This window comes from Pungitius pungitius, chromosome 9, assembly GCF_949316345.1.
Source record: "Pungitius pungitius chromosome 9, fPunPun2.1, whole genome shotgun sequence".
NCBI lineage: Eukaryota > Metazoa > Chordata > Actinopteri > Perciformes > Gasterosteidae > Pungitius > Pungitius pungitius.
In genome coordinates this window covers 18,382,533-18,402,361 of record NC_084908.1, presented here as the reverse complement: position 1 = coordinate 18,402,361, position 19,829 = coordinate 18,382,533, and the positions used below count along the sequence as shown (strand labels likewise).

General features: G+C 47.7%; 1 protein-coding gene across 1 annotated transcript; it reads left to right on the top strand.

Annotated features, from left to right (window-relative positions):
• Positions 1-3,719: 3,719 nt before the first annotated feature.
• On the top strand, positions 3,720-19,586 carry LOC119218267 (noelin-2-like). The gene is made up of 8 exons (XM_037472559.2): positions 3,720-4,155; positions 9,525-9,674; positions 11,376-11,531; positions 14,444-14,663; positions 14,882-14,988; positions 18,202-18,378; positions 18,487-18,660; positions 18,807-19,586. Exons 1-8 carry the CDS (start codon positions 4,012-4,014, stop codon positions 19,125-19,127), a joined length of 1,449 nt encoding a protein of 482 aa, XP_037328456.2. The 5' UTR covers positions 3,720-4,011; the 3' UTR covers positions 19,128-19,586.
• Positions 19,587-19,829: the final 243 nt, after the last annotated feature.

Here is a 19,829-nt window from a genome sequence, read left to right as displayed (position 1 = left end):
TAACCGAATAAATATGAGATGAGCCCACGTTAAAGCAGCATATCAGGACTAATATTTGGGGTCAACTACACCCACGGTGAGAGCAGCGAATGTGTGCATATTTCATGACCTTTTTCCGGAAACACTGTTTAATGTTTTATTACTTTCCAGTTGGTGGAAACTGGAGATAGATGTCAGTGTCCACGGAGATGGTGTGAAAGCCAAGAAAGAAAGAAAAAGGTAAAGAGAAGACGTTTGAGCTCTATTTCTTTTTTTATGTTAGCATTGGGGCTAATGGTAGCAATGTGTTCCGTCTTTGTTTTTTTGTTCCCACATTTGGTTAAAAGTTAAACATGTTGACAACTATTGGGAAGGGAACCAAATTATTGTCATTGTAAGAGGGTAAAGTTATAATTTGGGAGATTTCCTGACTTCAACTAGGCACCAACAGAGTCAAACTGCCATGCTAACATGTCAATTAATGCTAATGCTAGGTTCAATGCTAAAGATTAGCATACCAGCATGTAAACTAGCTAATGTTAGTTAACTTTAGCTGTTTGAAGACCCAGATTATAGTAAAGCAAAAATGTTAAGACACATTTTATCCTCCCGCAATGCTGATATTAAATACTCTTAATGGGTATTTTTTATTTTATAACATGGTCAATTGTTGCTATAAAGAAATATCCCAAAAGCGAATTGGTGACGTTATGACATCTTCTAGTAATGATAATTATTCTTAAAGTTGATTGAGATTCATGTTTTGAGTTATTTTATCAGAGAAATCCCGATTTGCTAAGAGATACTTCGTCATATTAGGTTATATTTCTCTTATTTAAGCTATTTTCAGTCTTTTTAGAAAATACCCCCAAGGAAATAACAAAAAGAGCTTTGTTTTAACAACACTCACCTGAGGTATTACATTAGCACTAATAAAAAAGAATACATCTGCAAATAATTTTAAATGTTGGTCAACCTCAAAATGATTGTATTAATCGTCTCAGTGTTCAGAGAGAACTGCTGTTACAATTCCCCTATGCATAAAGTCCAATTCTTAAAATAGCTGGCCCAAATGCAATTCATTTATTATTATCACATTAAAAGAGAAGAGGCTACACATTCTCCAAACATAATTTGCATACATTCACGAGGCCCAAATCTTTGATGACCTCTCACATGCAATGTCAATCCCAGGTGCACCCACCCACACAATAACAAACTGTGCACCAATATTCTTTCTCCCCCCCCCGACTCCTCCCTCCCCTACACCTCCTCCTTCACCTTCTCTAAGACAGTTGAGTGGCTCTCCTCAGCGACGCCGTTGCCAGCAGCCGGAGGCGGTTTCAGTCGCTCGGGGTCCTGCCACGCCGCCACTAACCCCCCCCCCGAAAGGTGTTTTTTTCGGTCCACAGGGGGGGCCCCCCGAAGTAGAGGCGCCACGTGTTTCTGATGCGTGCGTCTGCGAGGGGCCGAACCAGGGTCGGGACCCGGGAGAGCTGAAGGAGAGAGAGGAGTTTTAGGGATGGGTCCACCTGCAGCCTTTTGGGTGCTGCTGCTGCTGTTGGCTGTCCGGTCATGTGAGGTGAGTAGATGCCCCGCCACCCAAATCCATCCATGCAGCGACAAAGACTACTTTAAATTCTTGCTTTGTTTAGGTAGAAAGTTCTCTTTTTCAGCAGATAGTGATTTTTAAACCCTATTTATGAATATTTGACTGTAAAGCAAAGCAAAAAAGTGAAGTTTGGCGGTCGTAGTACACACTTTGGGAAAAAGCATGCCCTTGTGCGCATGAAAAATGTATTTATATCTGCCGAGAAGCACACCTTCTCAAGAAAAAATCCCATTTGCTTTCACGCTATATCTTTTTCTGAATGTGTCAAAATAAATGAAAGGCTGCATGCATTGACAGCATGAAAAAGACTGGATAAATATAATGTCTGCTGCTAGCTCTGCCAGCATCTCAGACATCCAGTCACTCCTAAAATCACATTATCAAGAATTCCTTTTATTGGATTTTTTTCTCCTCTATTTCTTTGATTGTGGGTTGTGACGTGTCACTATTTTACGGCTCCTTGTTTGGGTTTCAGGCTTTCTAAACCCTTCCCTGGTGTATTTCGCAACTGATTGGTTTGTGTTTTTTTTAATGTTTATTATTTGTAGTAGCAGTAAATACTTCCCTAGAAATGAAATGGAAGAAACCATAGAGACCATAAATAAGACCCTGGAGGCGATTCACACTGATCAGTCGTCACGTCGGCTCCACTGTGGCCCTCCATCTCCTGACAGCTGTGTTCGCCCTAAGTGCTGGCGATTGAAATATTCATGTTGGTTCAGCGTGTTGGCTGAAGGGCTTCTTATGTATAATCCATGTGCATTCCTGTGGGTTCTCAGACAAGGAGGCCCGAGCAACTGGTGATGAGAACAAAGGCCCAATAAAACATTTAGTGATGGTGGTTAAATAGTCGACACGAGGCGCGAACCACGGAACCCCAGTGTTCTTAGGGGGGGGTGGGGGGGGGGGGGGGGGTTTGGACACTAGGCCCCCTTCCACAGCTCAAAAAACAGCTTGATACCTTATGACAAATCCATTCATTCATAGGATACGGCATACAGTTTATTGTGCGTTACTTCTGCGTGGTGTCTCTTTCTGTAAATACGGGGAAATTTATGCAGCATAATTCCAGAAAATCCTAATTTTGTTATAAAAACAGCAAATTCAGGGGCCTCAAGGTTGAAATATGTTGAAATGTTGATCGATTATCAACTTTCTCTTTGCAAAGGGACGATAAACGAAGGAAAAAAAATGGATTTGAAAGATGTGTGAAATTTGAGTTTAATCTCACTAAGTTGGAGGTGCCTCCATTGTCACTTTCTGATATAATAAAGTAAATTTCATTCATTTCTTTTGTAGACAAAGTGCACAAACAGACCCACAAACGCCGAGTTCACTGCGCACGTTCAGCGTGTGGAGTGGAACTGGGACACCGCTGCAGCAGATTTACAAGCTCCTTTTGATCTGCAGTCCCTTGGCAGGTTGACACACAAACACCCCATAATACTCTAGTGTCACATTGGCTCGATGTTATTTTGGGATTTTGTTCGTCGCCATGGAAACGCTGAGAGGCACAGATCAAATAAATCATTATCTGAACATCTTGTGCTTCATCTCTCAGGTTTGGTTGGACTGAATGAGAGGCCCGGCTGATACGGGTCGGGGCTCGGGACCGGTTTCCCCACATGGGGGCGGTGTTGCTTCAGTCATGTCGACCTTGATTATTTAGGCTTTAATGTAGTAGTTTGCATTGAAAATATCTAAGGGAAAATAGAGAGAAGCCGAGAGACAGAAACGTGCTCACTAAGTGTGTCAGAGAAATGTGACGAAAAAATGGAGCATGGGCAGGAGAAGGAGAAAATAAAAGAGGATACATATTTAGCAGGTTTTTCCTCACATTGTCCAATTGTTTGGGAGGAAAGATGTGCCCATTCGATGGAGAAGTTGAGAGAATAGATGATAGCATTGGTGGAAGGGAACAAGTGTCTGAGAGAAAGAGGGAGAGGGAGAGAGGGAGGGAGTGCGCGGGGAGAGGCAGGGAGGCAGTGGATAAATGAGAGAGCAACGCTGGCTCAGCCACAGCTTCTCACTGCCAGGGGGGAAGGAAGGAGTCCTGGAAACGCACACAGGCACGCACGCGCAACACGCACGCGCTCGCGCTCGCACACTGATGCTCGCAGGAGCCCGCCCGAGTGGAGCCGTTTGGATGTCTGGGCGTCACGCGGAGACATCTGGAGTGACCTGCGCTCCGGGGCTCATCCTCTGACCTGTGGCGGTGCGGCAGCAAAGACTTTGCCGGTGATCGCGGCTCTGTGGGGGGGGGGGTGGTGGGGGTGGGGGGCGTGAAGGGAAACGTTTTAGCATGACTGCCGTGAAGAGTTCGGACTGCGTGTGAGAAACAGAGTTTTGTTTCTGTGTGCGCGCGTGCGTGCGTGCGTGCGTGTGTGTGTGTGTGTGTGTGTGCATGCGTGTGCGTCAGGATGAGCGTTCCCATGTTAAAGATCGGCGCGGTGCTCAGCACCATGGCCATGGTCACTAACTGGATGTCCCAGACTCTGCCGTCGCTGGTCGGACTCAATGGAACCGTCATTTCCTCCGAGGGCACGCACGAGCGGATCGTCAGTGTACGTATGCTGGAGACACACAATGCAGACACACACACACACACACACACACACACACACACACACACACACACACACACACACACACAATGCATGAATAATTACTCAAATTAAAAGAAACGTGCCTTTTTTTTGCCACCTGAAGTTCACCTTTCCCATTCTGTAAATATGGAGGAGTTATCTTGTGTTCTCAGTCGCATGCTTTGTACACGTCTCCGTGCACAACATCGCATGAGGACTCCAGAGGGACGTTCTTTGCATTGGATTAGATTCATCTAGAAATCAAGTCTACATTTAGGGATCAACACATTGAGAAAGGTTTAGCCCTCATGCAGCACATGTTTGATTACCTGCCCGTTGGTGCAGCAAAAAGACCAAAGAAGAAGAAAAAAGAACCAGACATTTGCAACAAAAACATAAGAATTTGCAAATAAAGAGCCACTAATTAGCAAATAAATAAACATTCTCTGTTTATATGAGTTATAAAGAACACATGTACAGTATGCTCCACACACACACACACACACACACACACACAACATGTAACAGGGTTGCTCTCCCTGACTTCCTAGGAGATGGCTGACTCCCCTCAGTGGGACAGCCGGCAATGTGTTGCCTTGGCAACGCGCTGACATGTAGATGCTGGACCGATGCACATACATGACCCTTGACTCATGCAGCATGTAGGACCCGTGTGTGTGTGTGTGTGTGTGTGTGCGTGCGCGCTCGGGCTCTGCATGATTTAGCTTTCTGGCTCGAGAGGCTCCTCACAGCTGCTATATGTGGCGGCACTTTGCAAGTTCAGCAAAGTGCACGTGGGCTCGTGCACGCAGACGCCTACACACACACAAAAAAACAAGCGTTTTAGCATTTATTTGTCAGGTTTAGCTATGTATTGTGACCTTTTATCCATTGCTTTAAGCAAAATGTTTAGACGGCCTGCTTGTTAAATAGGTTCACGTAGAGATCAGGTTACAGGCTCCATGCAACGATGTGGATATTCAATCAAATGGATTTTTAAATCTACTCTTCAATCCTTCAATGGACCCTTCGGCATTACACGGGCCAGCAAAATAGTCCAAGAATTACTTGCATCTGAAATAGCACAGCTTTTTCAATGCCTCTTTATAACTGAAAGCCATATGAAATCGGTTTTATTGCATTGTTTTTAATGTCCTTACTGGCCTCATTTTGAGCCGTTTCTGTTCATTGGGCTTTGGAGGCACTGCCCCGGGAACGAGGGACGGCTGATTCGTGGGCATGAGACGAGGAGCCGCTTCTCCTTCGTGGCAAAAGCAGTCAGCTTGCCCAACTGGTAGGAGACCCCGGGGAAGAGCTGCAGGGATCACATCTCCCTGCTGGGCCTTCGGGAACGCCTCGCGCTCCCCCAGAAGGAACTGGAAAATGATTCGAGTGAGAGGGAAGCCCGGGTCAGCCTGCTGCCACGGCAACCCCATCCCAGATAAGCGCACGGAAAGGGATTGGAGTCGAGAAGTTATCTATGCGACACCTACCTACTAAGGCTGAAAGTGGTCCCGTCTCCAGGTCCGGAGTGCTGGGTTTTGTTTACTTGTTGCCTCTCTGCCCGTCGGCTGTTGTCGTTCGGCTCGACCTAACATCGCACTTCCCCTCTCAATCGATGGAAGCGTGACTGCCGCCTCGGTGCGTTCAGCGCGGCGACTCAGGGCCACGAGAGCCGCGTGTGTGTGTGTTTGGAATTTAAAGGCATTCGATTGTTGAGTTCTTGTTTGCCATTTCACATTTCTGTGTTTCGCCGGTCGTCCTGTCCCTACTAACCGGCTGTCGGCTCTCGTTCTCTCTCTCTCTCTCTCTCTCTCTCTGTCTCTCTCTCTCTCTCTCTCTCTCTCTCTCTCTCTCTCTCTTTCTCTGTTTGCACTGATCACAATCAGCAAGTAGATTTTTATCATCTTTCCCCTGTGCGAAATGAGCCCTGAGGTGCCTCATGTCCTCCTCTGTTTAATTACATCGAGCAGTGGGCACAAACGATGCTTTACATTCTCATCACATTCACGTCCTTCTGTTTAGCCTCCCCCCCCCACCCCCCGCTGCTCACACCCGCCACCGTCAGCGCTATTGTAAATGGGACTTCAAGGTTACCACACCAAACCCAGCTGATTGATTTACGTTTCCGTTCCCCCTCTTTCTCCTCCCCCTCCATCCCCTCGCCTCCCCTCTCACGCCTCGATCCCCCCCCCCCCCCCCCCCCCCAGGCTTCCTCCTCTGTCGTTGTTCTTCGTCCTGGTTTGTGGGGCAGCTTGTTCAGGTGGAGCTCCTCGATGTTAACAGAAGTGGGTCGTAATGAAGATCTGCATGTGCACTGATTTAACGGCTTCTGGAATTGAGTCCAATGTTCAGACCTGTGGGAACATCTGCCGCCCACATTGTGACCCCCCGCCCCCCCCCCCAGAACACTCAAAAACACAATAGTTGTTTGACAAATATTCCTAAATGTGTACCGCAGCCTGCAGACAACTCGATTTAAAACCTGCAACAGCTGATTCGGCTAAAACACAACACTGACATCTTAGTTTTAATCTGGAATTATAAGTTCCAATTGCAAAGCTTCCCAACACATTGGCATTCAAATCGGATTTGTGCCACCTGATGAATTTTAGTACAATCTTCACTTTCTGTTTCCTCTGGTATTGGTCTCCAAAGGATCCGCTCTGTTTACCAGCCAGTTGCTGACTGTTTGTGTTTTTTTTGCCTCTTTTCTTTTTAGAAACTGGAACCTGCTTTGACCAGAAATAAGTGCAATTAGTACCTGAACAAAATCACAGCCCTAAAACTAATCCTTCTCTTGCTTCCATTTGTCACGAGTTGAAATAAAAGATTTAAGGCCTTTTATGAACACAAAAGATCTCTCCTGGCTAAGATCCTGCGTATAATTAAAACAGCGTAATCATTACACCGGTAACTCTGAAATGAAGTGATTAATCAGGGCCTGAACCATAACAAGGGCCACAGATAAGCACTCTTCTGGTCACCACGAGGATAAAGGAGGGGGGGCCTTGTGAGGCTGATTGGTTTTACAGCCTAATTCTCCAAATGACATTGGGGACGACTAATGGGAAAGAAATTAACATTTAGTGCACGGGCAGCGGCTCCGGTGGACATCACTGCATTCAGGCTTCAGACCCTCCGACATCTGTCGCGTTGGATAAAGCATAAAGCCCCACGGCTCAGAGCACCTTGAGAATAACGGCGCTGTTTAATCGGCGTCCTGATGTGCCGCACCTGTCGGACGGTTCGGTGACCCGGGGCGGAGGGGACGTCACACAGGTTTAAAACAGATCAACGTTTATTTTTGTGGGCGTACGAAAAAGTGGAGAGAGAAGAAGAGAGAAGGCAGCGCATTCCAGATTTACTCATTCCATTCTTTTACAATAAAAGCCCCCCCGACACCGTATACACCGTGTTAAATGTTAAATGGAAGGAACTCAAAGCCACTGGGAGCTTTTTCTAAAAGGAAACGCTATGAAATAGCCGACGGAGCCTCAGGCTTTGCAACAACCGAGACAGACGGGAAAAGTTTTAAAGGGAAATCTTCACAGATCGCGAGTACATCGCAGCTGATTTTTAGCTGCAACCAATATCTGATTTAGGCACAGCTGTCCACGGTGCAGTACAAGTATAATAACATGCAAAGAGCACGCACTCTCCTTTGTAACGTGAAAGCACACTAAAATCACAACATGCTTCACAGGAAGAGCTCCTCGAAATCCTGCTTCCGATCAGTAGTAGAAGGAAAGGAAAATATTAGTCCGCCTGTCTAACAACGTCCGTAATAACCTCCTGAGATAAAACAAAAGCACTAAGGAAAACTGCTTCAGTTGTATGACTCATTTGAAAAAGAAAAAGATCAATACAAAAACAAAAAATAGGACATGCAACCTCTCCAAGGTCCTTGAATTATAGCTCTAGTGGTCACTTCAATTTGACTTCAAAAAGGCACAGCACAACTCACAGCCTCATTAATGCTCATGGTTATTTCCGGTACATTGTCACATGTGGTACTGTTATTCCTGCAGGCGCCCCCTACGTACTGCGCCACGTACACTGATACCGTATGTGCTGTTTGAACACGAACCGCGCTGCAGTTGAACGCCTGGAGCATAGGCGGAACCACGCATCCATTGGGGGGGGGTCGTGTCCCCACCGAATTTTGAGAAAATGTGTAAAATATATATACGTTCTCCTTTTATGCACCCTGTCATGGATCGGTCTCTTGGCTCGTTAGAGCGTGGTTCTCGCACAGCGCTGCCGGGCATCTTTCTCTCCAACGTGCGATCTCTGAGCAACAAACTGGACCAACTTGAGCTGCTGGTGAGGAGAGACATCCTCCGTTTTGTGCTTCACGGAGACCTGGCTCTGTGGATTGATCCGGCCGGTGGGCGTCAGGCTGCTCCGAGCGGGCCGCGGGAAGACGAAGGGTGGAGGAATCTGCTTCTACTCCAACATCAGCTGCGTGCAACGACTTAACAGTGATCCTACAACACTGTTCTCCTGATGTGGAATCTTTCATCATTGACTGTAAATCCCCCCCCCCCCCCAATGTCTTAACCATGGTTACGCCCTCGGCCTGGAGGGAAGCAGGACCTGACGCATGTCACTCAGGGAAACATAGTCCACAGTTCGCTCTGCAGTGTTCATGGAGCTGATGGTGTTTGCACATGGGGGAAGCATATTTGATGGAATTACGGGATGATATTTGAGGGAATCGTCTCATTTTTGTCCAAATGAAATAGATGGAAATGGGTCCATTTTAGATTTTATGAATCAGATCTGGCTCCGATCATTTAGAGGTAGCTGGGGACAAACTGCTCATCAGTGGAAATGCTAAGTTTGGCAATCATCTTACACAAAGTTGATGTGAAACATGTAATTCTCACTTTGCACTAGTTATTGATTATTTCTATTTATAGAGCCTGATATCACAAATATGCCAATGACAAATGCCAGAGTCCATGGTTACTTTCGTTGTTTTGACAGCTCAAAGATATTTGATTTTTATTACTGGCTGGAAGAGGCTGGAATTAGTCACCTTTAGCCATTTTTTTCCATAGTGATTATTTCATTACCAAGATTTTGACGCAATAAGTGGGTCCTGCAGGAAATGTATTCATAATATACGAGATGGAATTTAAAACCCATCTACAAATGACTGTGTTTTGATCCCGCAGAATTAACGTGAATCGAATGTGTGCTAACAAATAATGACTCGCTTAATTGAAGTGGCTCCGCTGACCTCCTGTTCTGTGGAGGGCCGGGGGGGGCCTCCTCTGTGCGCCTCCTGCTCTGACCCCCCCCCCCCCCACCCAAGTGACGCAGCGCTGCTCTGTGTGCAGGGTTTGTACCCGGGCTCCGAGGAGGGCTGGCAGGTGTACAGCACGGCTTCGGATCCCGACGGCAGGTGTGTTTGCACGGTGGTCGCCCCGGCACAAAACCTCTGCAAACGAGACCCCCGCAGTCGACAACTACGCATCCTCACCGAGCAGGTGTGTGTGTGTGTGTTTGTGTGTGTGTGTGTGCACCCCCTCCTGCATGTTTCATTGGTCGAGATTGCAATGCAGAGCGGGGGGAAGGCAGCAAACCGGAGTGAAATATTCACCGCGCCGTCTCTTTGTTTTTGACACATTTGCAGAAACACACGCGAAGAGACAGGTTTCACTGACTGATGTGTGCACGACACATCTGTATCTGCATCCTCCAAACACGCCAAGAAAAAGGGTTCAAACTCACACGTCTGCATGAGGAGATGCAGCTCTGCAACGCATGAATGTTTAAGAAACACACGCTGCCGCCTGCGTCACCACATTTCCCTCAATGCACACGTGCGTCCCGAGAGACGTAATAAAAGGGATTTGTGACACAAGCCGGTGAATAATTGAGCACCATCAGGTCCGGCAGAAACATTTGCCAAAGTACGCACCCCGTGTTCTCGGCTAAAGTAAAAGGTGAGACGTATCACACCAACGATGACAACGTGAGGGTTATTTTCATTCTGTGCTGAGGTTGCACCCCCCCCCCCCCCCTCCACCCGCTCACCTCACACAACGAGCTACGTGAGTTATCTTCCCCTTCCTCCACCTTCTGTTCCTGTTGGGAGGCGTCTGTATTTATGAATCTTAATTAGCGCAGCACGTCTCTGGAAGTGACACCTTGATCCCACTGTGAGACTGAATACTGTGTGTGTGTGTGTGTGTGTGTGTGTGTGTGTGCTCCTCTAACGGTTTACGCCTGTTTTGCCATGTGTTACAGTGGGAGATGGGAGATGTGTTTGTTTGTTTGCATATCACTTCTGCATATCTAGGTCATTTAAAAAAAAAAATTTTTAAAGTGGATTATCTGTTTTCTTTTGGTGCTCAAAAGAACGTGTTAGCGGCTCAGGGTGCTTAATGAGAAGAAGCGTGGGAGGGTTTGTTTCTCTCAGAGGGTGAGGTGAGGATCGCATGCGTTAAATGGATCTAATGAGGAGCTACTTCAAAGAGAGACGTGATGAGTGTGACTTTGCATCGCGTTCTCGAGCCGATGATATCAAAGGGTCGGTTGACCCCAAACAAAGAATGCACAAAACCCGGAGGAACTTTCCCTCACACGCTTTGACTTCAAGTTTTCCCATTTTTAAATAATCTGTCCCCGAGGTTTCGGGCTGCCTCTCCTTTGAAGAGATGAGATGGAGGGAGTTTCTTTCCTGTGGCGCTCCTGGCTTTACTAGATATCATAAAAGTTCAGGAGTAATGTGCCTTTGCAGAATCAGATCACAAGGACATTTGTGCTCCTCAGAGGATGGACTTTTATGACGTTCCTTGAAGCCTCAACTTGTCTCCTTTCCTCATAAGGTTGACATTTTTGGTTCATGCTGAAATATCCAAGTTCCTCTGTGGAAAAGAGTTTTCATCTCCACCATCGGGTCAAAATTTTAATTTGTACAACACTTACACCGAAGCTTCAGCTGTGAAGTGTGTATTAAATTCATACATTTATTGTATTTGGAGCTAATTAGTAAAGGCTAATTCTAAACAGCACACATGAAATATATATATTTTAACCACCCGTTAAATATTCCTTCAAATCCACACACAGACATTTTGTGTGTTTAGAAAGCAACAATAGAAGGAAATAACAGTGTTAATATATAATCACAATAATAACGCATCAAATCAATATGTGTGTGTGTGTGTGTGTGTGTGTGTCAGGTCCAGAATGTGAGTCAGTCCATGGAGGTGGTGGACCTGCGGACATCCAGAGACCTGCAGTACGTCCGGGACTCGGAGCCCCTGCTGAGAGGAGTGGACGGACGTTTACACACTTACGTCGCCAACCCCCGCGCTCTGACAACCAGGGGCCTGCAGGTAAACACACACACACACACACAGTCGCCGGAGGGAACACATGACCTTTGGTGTGAAAACATGGATTTCACGCATGCCAAGCTGAAGGTTCCAGCCCCGCTCTGTGACACGCGAGCATCTGCTGTGCAGAAGAGTCACATGACCTTCGACATGCCTCCACATTATCACACAGAGCTGCTCAGAAAGGATAAGGATCTCACTTTTTAATATTAGTACATGCAAACTAACACCCGAAAGCCAAAGGAGTTCACCCGAAAGCACAGCGTTTTCCTCCGTGTTTTAAGTTCTCAGGAGAGAAGATAAAAAGGCTGAATAAAAGCTGTCTTTTATTCATAAAAGCTGTCTTTTATTCAGGGGGAAATCCTATTGCGTCTGACTTCTTCTATTCGGAGTATTAATCTCATCTGTGTGTGTGTGTGTTTCCTGCCGCGGTGCCGCTGGCAGGAAGTCTCTGCCAACTACAAAAAAAAGGCAATCTGAAGATTATCTCTGGAGCTGTGTAGAGTGAAAGGATGTGAGGAGCGAGGAGCGAACGATCCACACAGTTAAATGAGCTGTGACGCTGCTTGTTTAATGTCTGCTGGTGGCAGCCGAGGACTCGTGATGACACCGAAATAAAAGGTAGTAAAAAAAAAAAATGTGGCCTCATTGGGTCTGTGGGACTGAATTTGGTTGAAAAGTGTCTTTTTGGGGGACATCGGGGGGGGGGGGGGGTCACACGTAACAGGTGTTTAACAGCATTCTATATTTAATTTATTTTTCAGCCAGCAGTGAGGACATGCTTCACATTTTCAACAAAAATTGGACGGTATTCAAACCCGATGTTTTTTTGATGTGCAAATCACCATTTTCAGGGCTTACTTGCGTCCCTCTGACATTTTTTGGCCGGACATCAGACCACGAGCTCAATGATGCGGTTTCGGGTCCAGAATGTCATTCCCTCCAGTGAGGAAGGAGGCAACGAGAGTCCCATCTGCACTTTAATTAACTCACAACTGGTTCACCTCGCACAAAGTTCACCGTGAACTCACCTGAGACGCAATGAACGCGTCCTTCATGGCGTCAGAAACGCCATAAATACAGTTAGAGCAATTTTAGACTCCTCTCTGTCCAGGCCACATGTGACCTGGACAGAGAGGAGTCTACAAAACAAACAAACGCTTCCTTTCCCAAATAAACGTGTTTCTGCCTCCCCCTTAAATCCATTCTGCCTTTCATCTTTTGCCGAGCATCTTCTTAACAAAATCGCAGGGCTCAGGGGTCTGTTTTTAAGTTTTTATACAGCTGATGTGTGTGTGTGTGTTTATCTGTGTGTGTGTGTGTGTGTGTGCGCTTGTTGCTCCTTGGGGGTTTGCAGTCATAAGCTTTTTGCCTTGGTACTGAGAGGCAGAACTGGTGAATATTGATGCGATGCGCAGCTACAGGGGGTTCATCAATAACCAAACAGTATTCGTATCCCTCCGGGGGGGGGGGAGGAAGGAAACAAGGGGGGGGGACGGAGGAGAGGAGGTCAAACCCGAGACATTAAGACTCAGAGGCGGAGGTTTGGATGCAGGAGTAAAGGTGGGGGGAGGAGGGAGGACGTGGAGAGGAGGAGACGTGGGAGGGAGGGGCGAGCGGAACGAGCAAAGGGGAGCGAGGGGGGGAGGTAAAGGTTAGGCAGAGAGAGAGGGGGGGGGGGGGGGGGGGGGCGGGAGGGATGAAAGAGTGAAACCGGAGGGGAGAGATTAGAAGGGAGATTAAGATGAAGGAGGAGGGATAAAACAGGTAAAGTGTTTATTACCATTTAACAGACCGTGACATTTGCAGCATCTTGCAGGGATTGATGTCGACGCTTATTAATACATTTACAATTAGGTACGAGGGGGGGGGGGGGGGGGGGTGCCAGAAAGGGAACCCAGGGGTCCTGATGTGTTTTGGTCCTCCTCTTTTGACGCCTCTTTTGACGGTTTGCGTGGGATGAAAAGACGCCAAAAGGGTTCGAGGCTTAAAACCGAGAAAAGCAAAGTGGCGTTTAGCGTGCAACCCGTACTTTTTGAGTCACATGTTGGGGATTAAATATTCATTTTCTTTCAAGCGGACAGCGGAATAAGTTCACTGCATGTAAAAAAAAAAGAAATCGAATTGAACAAAAAAAACAAAGATAAAATAAAAATAAAGAGCTGTCTGTGTGGAGGTAATGAAGCGGCTCAACGCGTCGAACGTTTTAATTAACAACGAGAGTCTGTCAGCGGGGTCCCATCAGGTCCCCTCCTCTCTGCAGAGCGCTGCGATTAAAAACAAATCAAAGGAACCGTCTAGTTGATTCGAGTGTGGGAAGCCTTTTTATACACGTTTTAGATGCTGTTGAGGGAAATACGAAGGAGAGCACCTAATCACTGCTGCTCAGGTGCTGATTGGAAGGTCTGTTGCCTTTTCATTTTCAATATAGACGTTATCTGGGAGCTACTTGTTCGATCACTTCTACCATTTGTCCAGGACAGCAGCTCAGGCCGATATTATAGGATATAAACACCAGTGAAGGACTCGATGTCTATTTCTCCTGAATGAACAAAGGTTTAATTTGAAAAAGGCGAAGAAAAGCGAAGGAGAAGAAAATGAGTTGCATGAGAAGTTTAACATTCATTCATCATTCAGATTATACTCGCAACTAATCCTTTTTTTTATGAATAATGAATAACAGCTGGTGCTTTAATTCCTGTTGCTGCAAGTAGTTTGTCTGACAGTATTTAAATCACCCATTCATTCATTTAAGACTAATGCTGTTTCCTGCAAATGGAAGCCTCCTCAGCAGATCAACATCTGGGTCATCTGGGAGGAGTTGAGGACCTGAAGCTCTCTTCATCCCCCAGGGAGGAAGTCCTCAGTCACCTCAGTCACTTACAGTATATCCCCCCCCTCCTGTCTTCAAGGAGCTAAAGGGCCAGATGTCCCAGCTGCGACCCCTCCTGTCGGTGGTGGAGCAGTACCGGCTGGATCTGCACACGCTGGCCGCCCTGCGACAGGAGCTCCTCAACCTCTCCGTCGTCCTGACGGCCATCCAGGAGGAGATCGGGGCGTACGACTACGAGGAGCTGCAGCAGAGGGTCCTGCTGCTGGAGACCAGGCTGCACGGCTGCATGAACAAACTCGGTATGACGTGGAGAAACCCTGGTTTCTTCTAGTGAAATCCTCATTTGCACAAGCCAAGGTAGACTTTATGTAATTTAGGGAAATATAAAGAAGCCACATCACTCAGAGAATATGAGCACGGATTGTATACCTCACTCCCATCATCTTCTCTATATATGTAAGTAGGAAACTCGCTGTATTTCCGGTGTAATGCGCCGCGCCCGTCCTTCTGTTTGCAGGTTGTGGTCGTCTGACCGCAGTTAGTACCCCAATCACCGTGAGAGCCTCGGGGTCCCGCTTCGGCTCCTGGATGACTGATGCAATGATTCCCAGCTCCGACAGCCGGGTAGGTGAACAGTGTGTGTGTGTGTGTGTGTGTGTGTGTGTGCTGGCCTAAACGATATCGGCGATGGTCACAGTCTTCATTCATTGCGTTACATTACATGTCATTCGGCTGACGCTTTTCTCCAAAGGGACACAAACTCATAAGAACAGGAAACAAGAAAGTGCAATTTCATCAAAGAAAGTGAATTTCCTTCAACCAATCAGATCTTTAGTTTGACAGGTTGGGCGCATTCTTTGATGTGGCAGTAATCACCGAAGACGCCCCGATTGGTCAGTGGGCCGGCGTGACTCCTGTCAGACAGGAAGCAAGCTGGCAGATCTTAGTGTTAAACAAGAGTTCAGGTTCAACTCTGTAAGCGGTGAACAGCATTTGGTAATTTAACTGCTTTTGTGTTTTTTACATCTGCAGTTGTGTGTTAATCTGTCCATAAATTTCAAATGTCACACTGTTGTTTTATGGAACAAATAATAACCTGTAACTGGCGTCGTAATGAGGTGATTCAGGCACAGGAGGTCCAGGTAGAAGATGCACGGCCCGCCGCTGACACACTGAGAGGCAGCTGTTGTAAACGTGGCCAGAAGGTCGTTAAGCTCTATATTTCCCTGCAAGCATTTGTCTTCCTCCTCCTCCCTGACATGGCTCCAAGGAGCACTTTGTCTTCTCTCGCTAGAAAGCGTCGCCCCACACACAGACACGCACGCACACGCACGCACACACACGGACAGACACGCACACGGACAGACACGCACACACACACACGGACAGACACGCACACAGGGCACTTATTAAGCTAGTTGTCAAGGCGACTGTCTCCCAGTTGCCAGGTGTGATTTGTATCGCCATGGTGACCCTTGCCTGTTCCCTATTAGAGCCTCTCCTCGGTGATGAGAAGGAGGCTGTATGCAGCAGCAGCCTTTTGTTTCCCGGTGACCATGTGACTGTTGGGGGCTCGGTTCCTGCTCCCAGCGTCTCTTTGCTTATTTGTTCAAGGACCAGGAAGCTTTTTCTCTCTTTGTGTGTTAATGTGCACTACACACATCGGGTGAACAAGGGAAGGTCAAAAGCTGTAATTTGCTGAAATCACTTTTCTTCAATCTTAAAGAAATAATGTGAAGCTCTCTGGTAAAGAAACTTGTTATTTTTTGACTTAGTGTTACTGACATTTCTAATGAAAGTTGTACGTGCAGCGCTACGTCTCTGCAGTCAACTCGATGCAGTACATGGCAACCACTGCGTTTAAACTACCAGCAACCACTGCGTTCAAACTACCAGCACCCACTGGGTTCAAACTACCAGCAACCACTGCGTTTAAACTACCAGCAACCACTGCGTTCAAACTACCAGCAACCACTGCGTTCAAACTACCAGCAACCACTGCGTTTAAACTACCAGCAACCACTGCGTTCAAACTACCAGCAACCACTGCGTTCAAACTACCAGCAACCACTGCGTTCAAACTACCAGCACCCACTGGGTTCAAACAACCAATAACCACTGGGTTCAAACAACCAGCAACCACTGCGTTCAAACTACCAGCAACCACTGCGTTCAAACTACCAGCAACCACTGTGTTCCATCAGGAACCGGCGACGTTAAGCTACAGAGTGATAAATATTTTGTTTGAAAATCCGAAAATAAAATCCTGCACTTCTATCAGTTAATTTCCAGGCCGGACAACCTGTATGCCGTCAGTCAAAGCTGTTTGGTCCCAGCGACACACACACACACACCCACAGACGGACACACTGTAAATCCTCCTCATACATCTTTTGGTATCCATGACTACAGCGTCCGCACAGTTTTGTCATTTATGAATTCTTTATTAGCTCATCAGTGTTTGACTGTGTGCACACGTTGTGACTCTCACAGTCGCACACACCTGTCCGCCGCCTTTGAGAACAGCTGCTGAGGTGTGGATGTTTCCCCCGGATCTGTCGAGACGTAGAGAACAGAGAGAGATAAAGAAAGAGGAAGAGAATTAAGTCTGCTGGTGAAGAGGTGTGAAGCAGGAAAATGAAAGAGTGGGTGGACAGAGAGAGGAAGAAATGGAGGGAGGGGAGGGGAGGGGAGGGGGGGGGGATTTGATCAAAAGAGCTGCAGTCGGGACAGACAGCGGGACGGTGTGAAAGCAGCATGGGAGGCATTAGACACTGATCCTTCTTCTGCTCCTCCAAGCTAACCGTGAAGCTAACCCCTCCCGGCCTGAAACACGAGCACAGAACCACAGCCGCGGACTGAGTTCTTCACCGTTAACCGGTTGGTGACGTTAGTGTCAGGACACACGGAATCTGTACCGACGGGGGAAGAGCAAAAAAAAAGGAAAAAACGGTGCAACGATCTGTGAAAAAAACGAAGGTGCGAATTCAAGAAACGGCAAATATAGCTCCCTGCTCACTTCCCCGGTTGTATAATCAGCGTCTGTGACTTGTTTACGTCCAGCATGTGGAGCGTTCAAATGTGAGACCATTACAGCTGCCTGGAAACAAAGGGACCCAACATCTTTGGAAAGGCCGTTTTAGAGGAAATTAAAGCAGCCAATAAGCTTCCATCAGATTAGCTTGTGAAGCAGGGGGGAAAAGGAAGAGAATGGGGAGAGAGAGAGAGAGAGAGAGAGCAATGGGTCTGTTTCATTGTCATCGCAAACCTTGAGTCAAGTCCCATTAAAAACCTGTTATTGAAGACCTTCAGAATCACAGCAATCAGCTGTCTTTGTCTGAATGAATCCCAACTCAATGGGAATTTTAATTTTTTTATTTTGACCCACGAGACAAAGGACTCCTCTTCGTCGGGTCAGCTCCTCTCTGCTTGAGGAGAGAACGACACGCATCTTCCCCCCCCTCCCTCCGAATGTGTTCTCTCCCCCCCCCCTCCGTCCTCCGTCCTCTCGTTCCTCCGGGGATGCCTGAGGACCACGGACGATGGAGGGAGAGGACCACCTGGCTGATTTCATTAGCTTCATAGCTAGCTGAAGCTGCACGGCTACCGATAAAAAACCCTCAGCAGTCGATGACTCATGCAGAAAATAACTAATTCGCCTTTTCGGAGGCTCATTTTTAGTAAAAACAACTTTGGCTGAGGTGAATTAACCCAATTACAATATAGAACAAGTAATCCACTACATAGTTCATTCATTTCAGAGTCTTATGCTTTAACTATGTGCCAAAAAGCAGCTAAGATGAGAGGCTTCCCCTTTCATCCCCCCCCCCCTGTCAGGTGTGGTCGATGGACGGGTACTACAAGGGCCGGCGTGTGCTGGAGTACCGGACCATGGGGGACTTCACCAAGGGGCAGAACTTCGTGCAGCACCTGCTGCCCCACCCCTGGGCGGGGACCGGCCACGTGGTCTACAACGGGTCGCTCTACTACAACAAGCACCAGAGCAACATCCTGGTAGGTGGCTGGTCGCCGTGGAAACGCGCGGTGTGGGGCGGTTGGGGGGTTGGGGGGTTGGGGGACTGGACGAAGTTGGAGAGGTGACCCGGGTCCTTGTGGTTGCAGGTGCAGTACCACTTCCGCTCCCGCAGCGTGATGCTGCAGCGCAGCCTGAGCGGAGCCGGGTACAACAACACCTTCCCCTACAGCTGGGGGGGGTCCTCCGACATCGACCTCATGGCCGACGAGATGGGCCTGTGGGCCGTCTACACGTCCATCCCCAACGCCGGAAACATTATGGTACCCTCACGGCATGATGAGCAAAGAGCGTGAAGCCGCTGATGTGCCGGTTCCAGTGTGGACTCAACGCATCTTTTTTTTTACCTTTAAATAGATCAGCATGTGATTAAGTGCAAAAGTCTGAGACCCTCGCTCTCCTCCCGCAGGTGAGCCGCCTGGACCCTCGCTCGCTGGAGGTGCTGCGCAGCTGGGACACGGGCTTCCCCAAGCGCAGCGCCGGGGAGGCCTTCATGATCTGCGGCACCCTCTACGTCACCAACTCCCACCTGGCCGGGGCCAAGGTGCACTTCGCCTACCACACCAACTCCTCCACGTACGAGTACACCGACGTGCCCTTCCACAACCAGTACTCCCACATCAGCATGATGGACTACAACCCCAGGGAGAGAGCGCTGTACACCTGGAACAACGGACACCAGGTGCTCTACAACGTCACGCTGTTTCACGTCATCCGGAGTGACGGCTAGAGTAGATGTAGAAGGAAAAAAAAGAAAAGAAAGGAGGGAGTTATTGTACGGACGCAGAATAATCGGTCATTACAGGACAATGCAACTTACACACACACACACACACGTCAACAGGAAGAAGAAGGTGACTTTCTGTGTTTGAGTGACCTGAAGCCGTGAGTAAACGCACCAAAGGTCGCGGAGAGGTCGTGGAGGATTAAGTGAAAGGAGGCGGTTGAGTTCCGTCCCACTCGCGTCTCGAGGATTGATTTTGGACGTTGAGGTCGCGTCGCACTCAAGACGAAAATTTAAAAAAAATAAAATTAAAATAAAAAAGCCGCAGCTTGTGACCTGAATTCTAAACGGCCTCAGACCTGGAGGAGGACCTGATGGAGATGTTCTGGGGGGTTCGTGATGTGATCGTGGACGTGTTCCGTCAGCATGGTTGTTCCTTCAATAAACATTACTGTCAAACTTGGTCTGGACTGTCTTCTCTGTTCCGGGGGGGGGGGGGGGGGGCAGAGATGGTGGAGAGAGGTCTCTGAATGTTTCATTTGTCCTGAGAGACGGCGACAGACGAGATGACGATACGAACACTTGAGATCACATCGTTTACAGTCCCAGGAGATGACCTCGGTGACCTTTAGTTTTTTTTGTCACAGGGGTCCCACAGAAAGGACGGCTTTGAGTCCCAGGACGAGCTGCTCCGAGGGTCTGAGTTCA